The following is a 5,000-nucleotide window of genomic DNA, read 5'->3' on the forward strand; positions in this document are numbered from 1 at the left end:
AATATAGATAATATATTATAGATATAAATATATATATATAGTAATATATATATATATAAAATATAATATAAATATATAGATATTTATAGATATATTAATAATATATATATTATACAAGACTTAACAATGTATTATATAAATAGATATATATATTATATATAAATCTAGATTATAGATATATATATATATAGATATATATATAATATATATAATATATATTGTATATATATTTATATATATATTATATAGAAATTTATATATATATATTTATTATATATATATATATATAGTTATTTATATAGATAGAAATATATATATATATAACAATTAATTGAAACTCATTCTATCTTTCAGCCTTTCGCGTTCTGGAAGAGCTTACATCTATACATGTTGAGAAATATTCAATTTGATTTCAAATTATGGGAGTTAATTATGTAATTACTAATGTAATGTCTCCTCTTATAGCTGTCTCTCTTCTCTCATTCTTTTTCTTTCTGTTTCTGTTTCTCTGTTTCTCTTTTTCTCTTTTTTTTTTTCTCTCTAACTTTCTGACATTCTCTAGTTCGATTCTTCAGCTCTCTACTCTCAATCTCTAATCACCGCTCTCTCTCTCCGCTATCCTTCATCCTCTCATCTCTTCTCCGCATCTCTCTCTACTCTCTCCTCTTCCTCTCTCTCTCTCTCTCTTCTCTCCTCCTCTCTCCTCTCTCCCTCTTAGCTCTCCAAGACTCTCCCCTCCCTCTTAAATCGATAGGCTCGGCAGGGGGATAGTTGAATATCATCTTCCACTCTCCTCTCTCTCTCTCTCTATCGCTATCTCTCTCTCTCTATTCTGTTATTGTTCTAGAGCTAGAGTTAGCTCCACTCTATCGTCTGGCGTCCGTCTTTATCTTCTCCTCTCCTATCTCTCTCTCTCTCTCTCTCCATCTCTCTCTCCTCGCTCCTCCCTCCCCTCCTCCCCTCTCCCTCTCCCTCTTTCCCTCACCATCTATTGCCCTTCTCTCCCTTCCTCCCTCTCCACCTCTCCCCTCTCCCCTATCACCCTCCAACGCTCCCTCTCCCTCTCGCTCCCTCTCTCCCTCTCTCTCTCTCTCTCTCTCTCTCCCTCTCTTCCCTCTCCCTCTCTCCCTCCCTCCCTCCCTCTCCCTCTCCCTCTCCCTCTCCCTCTCCCTCTCTCCCTCTCCCTCTCCCTCCCTCTCTCCCTCTCCCTCTCCCTCTCCCTCTGCTGTCTCTCTTTCTCTTTCTCTTTTTCTTTCTGTTTCTGTTTCTCTTTTTCTCTTTTTTTTTTCTCTCTCTCTCTTTTTTTTTCTCTCTCTCTTTCTCTCTGTCTTTTTCTCTCTATATCTTTCTCTTTCTCTCTTTCTTTTTTTTTCTCTCTCCCTCTCTCTCTCTCTCTCTCTCTCTCTCCTCCTCGTCTCTCCATCTCCGCTCCATCTCTCCTCTCTCTCTCTCCCTCTCTCTCTCTTCTCTTCTCTCTACTCTCTCCTCGACTTTCCTCTTTCACACTTTCTCTCCTCTATCATCTCCTCTTCTCTCTCTACTCTCTCTATCTCTCTCTCTCTCTCTCTCTCTCTCTCTATCTCTCTCTCTCCTCGTCTCTCGCTCGCTACATCTCTCTCTCTGGTCTCTCTCTCTCTCTCTCTCTCTCTCTCCCTCCCTCTTCCCCTCCCCCTCACTCTCCTTCCCCTCTCTCACTCTCCTCTCTCCTCCCTCTCCTCCCTATGTCCTCCCTTCCCCCCTCCCCTTCCCTCTCCCTCTCCTCCCTCCATCTCTCAAATTTCCATCTCCTTCTCACCTCCACGCTCCCTCCCCACCTCCCTCTCTCTCTCTCTCCTCTTCCTTCCTCTCCTTTCCCTCTCCCTCTCCCTCTCCCTCTCGCCTCTCCCTCTCCCTCTCTCCCTCTCTCTCTCTCCTCCCTCTCCCGCTCTCTCTCCTCTATCCCTCTCGCCTCCCCTCTCCCCTCTCCCTCTCCTCTCTTCCCTCTCCCTCTCCCTCTCCCTCTCTACCGCTCTCCCTCCTCCCTCCCTCTCTCTCTCTCCTCTCTCTCTCCGCACTTTATTTCTCTCACCTCTCTCTCAATCACTCTCCCTTTCCATCTCTCTCTCTCTCTCTCTCTCTCTCTCTCTCTCTCTCTCTCTCTCTCTCTCTCTCTCTCTCTCTCTCTCTCTCTCTCTCAAATTTGACACAAATTTGAAATCTGCCCCGAAGTTCATTATATTCTACTCTTTCTTTCAGATTGTATTTGTCATTGAAAAGCCTGAAGAACATTACCATATCCCTCTTCTGTTAAGTCCATATGGATACAGTACCTACAGAGGCAGCTAAATGGAAACGTGTTGATTCACACTCAGCATAATCACTGAAAATTCCATAGTGGAAAGCTCCAATACTGTTGTGGTTGTAAATCTGTACTAACAAAGGAAGTGGTTTGCTTAGTATTAATACATGTTATTAATTTTTATATCAACATAACTAATTGTGTTCACTCTTTAATCAAAATAAGTAGAAGATTATTACTGGGAAATCAAGATCTGGTTGTTAATGTGGATAATTCAATCTGTTTTCTTTGTTCGTTGATTGTATGATTAAATATATTCATTTAAATATTTCTTTGTGTACATTTTAGGACAGTTGCACAAAAAATACATGATAGTGCAAAACCATAGTGTCCCTTATTCATGTACCATATGGCATTTACCATAACTTCATTTCTATATATGTTAAAGGAATTTTGAGTTAGTGATAGAAATTCTGATAAGCCTTTTTTAATATGAGTTAGAAGAATTTGAATTCACTTTGTTAAAAAAATGTAATTAACATATGTTTTGTAATAGTATGATCCAGTTTTCCATTAGTTTGACCAATGGAATTGTCAGTTTTCAATTACTACTAGAATGTTAAATTTGAAAGCAACATCTTTTTAATGTTTACAATGTCAGAGTTCAGTGCTACCATACATATCAGGATTTTCTTTAATTTGTTGTTCTTATGGAAACCTGCAAGATCATCTACAGCTCCTGTCTTGTAGATTTACAAGCATTTGTGCTATTTAACCCATTGGTTTTAATAAAATATGTGTGCAGTAGGATGGCGGGTTTACATTTTCTGGCACGCTGCCATCCACGTCTATGACCGGCTCTGCCTTGGCAGCAAATCATGTCATCCGCTGCTAATGGGTTAACTATGTGTTCTTGACAAGCATTTTTACTGATTGTGAACACTTACAAAATGAACCAAGATGGCAACATTGTTGGTAAACCAGTTGTAAGTTTTACAACCTTGATATAATAATTGAATTATAAAATCTTGTGCATATGACACATTAGAACACAGAAATCTATGTCCCAACACTCAGGAGCCTTGAAAGGTAACAAGAACGTCCATTCAGTGACCCCACTAATCAGGGACGAAGTTTTCAGTAAAAGTTGAGGTGAAAAGGGAATAAGTAGAAATGATCATTGTATTTATTTACATGAAAGATATATTACAGTAGCTGTATCACAAAATGGATGGTCAAAAATACAAAGTACTTCATTGGGCTGATCATACCTAAAAATGTTATACCAGATAAACTGTTAAAAGAAAGAAAGACCATGTTTTTTTTATCTTTATTTTTTCTCATTCAATGTTATCACATTTAGTGTTATACACTAGCATATTTTTGCTGTTTTAGGTGATACTTAGTTGACTGTGCAATTCATATCAATTATATAAGTAACCTTACATATATACAAACATTACTTTCTTTTCTTTTCTGGTCCATATATCAATTAGCCATTAATATCTGGAAACAAATGTAACACTATTACATAAAGATAAGTACTAATGTATGTAATGTAAGTTTACCACCCCTATATTTTATTGAATGAGTTGTATGTTGAGAATTTTACATCTCTAGTTTTAATTCTTTTACAAAGAATTTCTTGTTGTATATTTGCTTTTGTCTCTAACCGATTCAAGAAAATGGAAATGTAAGTCTGCAATAAGTAAAGTAGTTACTGAAAGGCAGGGTGTATAAGGAATACTAACTAAAAGTTCATACAATTTAAGAGCAGTTTTCATGTGTATTTGTAATCTTCACATAATAATTCTGTGCTCTTTTCAACACCCATGTGTCATTATCTAGTACTTACTAATAAAGGATGGAGAAATAGTAATACTAAATATACCTTATTTCTAATCCCATTTACATCAGATCCTACAAGTTCATGAAAATTAATGTTGCATCCTTCTCCTAGACAGTCAAAAGTTCCATTTTCTCTCTTTACAACACAAAAGCACATGACAGATATCCTCTGGCCTTCCCTTTTTTGTTGCTTCACCTGGCCACATACTTGCCGTTGAAATTTGTATTTTTATGAAGGTATTTCACATTAATTGCATATTACAACTGCAATGGCAAATCTGAAAAAATCAAAACACCATAAAACCATAAGAAGATGATAATTCATATATTTTTGACATACCATGGTAAAGAGGGAGAGCAGAACATCACAAAAGAAAAAATGAGGGTTGAAAAAGTTGTAAGACCAGGAACTCAAATTACAAACTTAAGAATTATAAGTAATTATAAACCTTGGAGTGTAATGCTTACCCATGAAGGCAAAGCCGATGAAGATGATAGGTCAGCATATTCTTGCTATTTGTCTATTTTACCTGTTAATACACGTGATGTGGAATTACTCTCATACTCACAGCATTGTGCATTATTTTAGTGCCCTAAACTTTCCTTCATTAATTTACTGATTCTGCCTATATAAAGAAAAAAGGTAAATGTTCTAATCTGAAAGTACATTAACAATCAGTAGGGAAACCATTCCTATCATTTTTTGGTAAACCATGCCCTGTTATGTGCAGATACTCTCTGTAATTGTAAAGAGAACGTAGAATACAAGAAATGTATGAAAACCAAAATGAGAAGATCATCATAAAATAAATTATAACTCAAAATAATTTCAAGTGACAGTTTATTTGGCCATTTTATGTTAAGTAAACATTTG

At 36.7% G+C, this 5,000-nt stretch overlaps 1 protein-coding gene and 1 long non-coding RNA gene across 2 annotated transcripts in view; one reads left to right on the forward strand and one right to left on the reverse strand.

Moving 5' to 3' along the window:
- The window catches only part of LOC122263503 (5-hydroxyisourate hydrolase), a 29,479-nt gene extending 25,315 nt beyond the window's left edge, over window positions 1-4,164 (forward strand). Inside the window, 1 exon segment of the mRNA XM_086545214.1 lies at window positions 2,236-4,164. Within this exon segment, the coding sequence (XP_086401340.1) occupies window positions 2,236-2,325 (90 nt within the window). The 3' untranslated portion in view covers window positions 2,326-4,164.
- Window positions 3,806-5,000, reverse strand: part of LOC147470178 (uncharacterized) — a 1,701-nt gene continuing 506 nt past the window's right edge. The window contains exons 1-2 of the long non-coding RNA XR_015191717.1: window positions 4,595-5,000; window positions 3,806-4,404 (exon numbers count right to left, since the gene is read on the reverse strand). The exon at window positions 4,595-5,000 is cut by the window's right edge and continues 506 nt beyond it. This is a non-coding gene — a long non-coding RNA (uncharacterized LOC147470178). The remainder of the gene's footprint in view (window positions 4,405-4,594) is intronic.

This window comes from Penaeus japonicus, unplaced genomic scaffold, assembly GCF_977035675.1.
Source record: "Penaeus japonicus unplaced genomic scaffold, GWHDUDI00000001_assembly GWHDUDI00000016, whole genome shotgun sequence".
Classification (NCBI taxonomy): domain Eukaryota; kingdom Metazoa; phylum Arthropoda; class Malacostraca; order Decapoda; family Penaeidae; genus Penaeus; species Penaeus japonicus.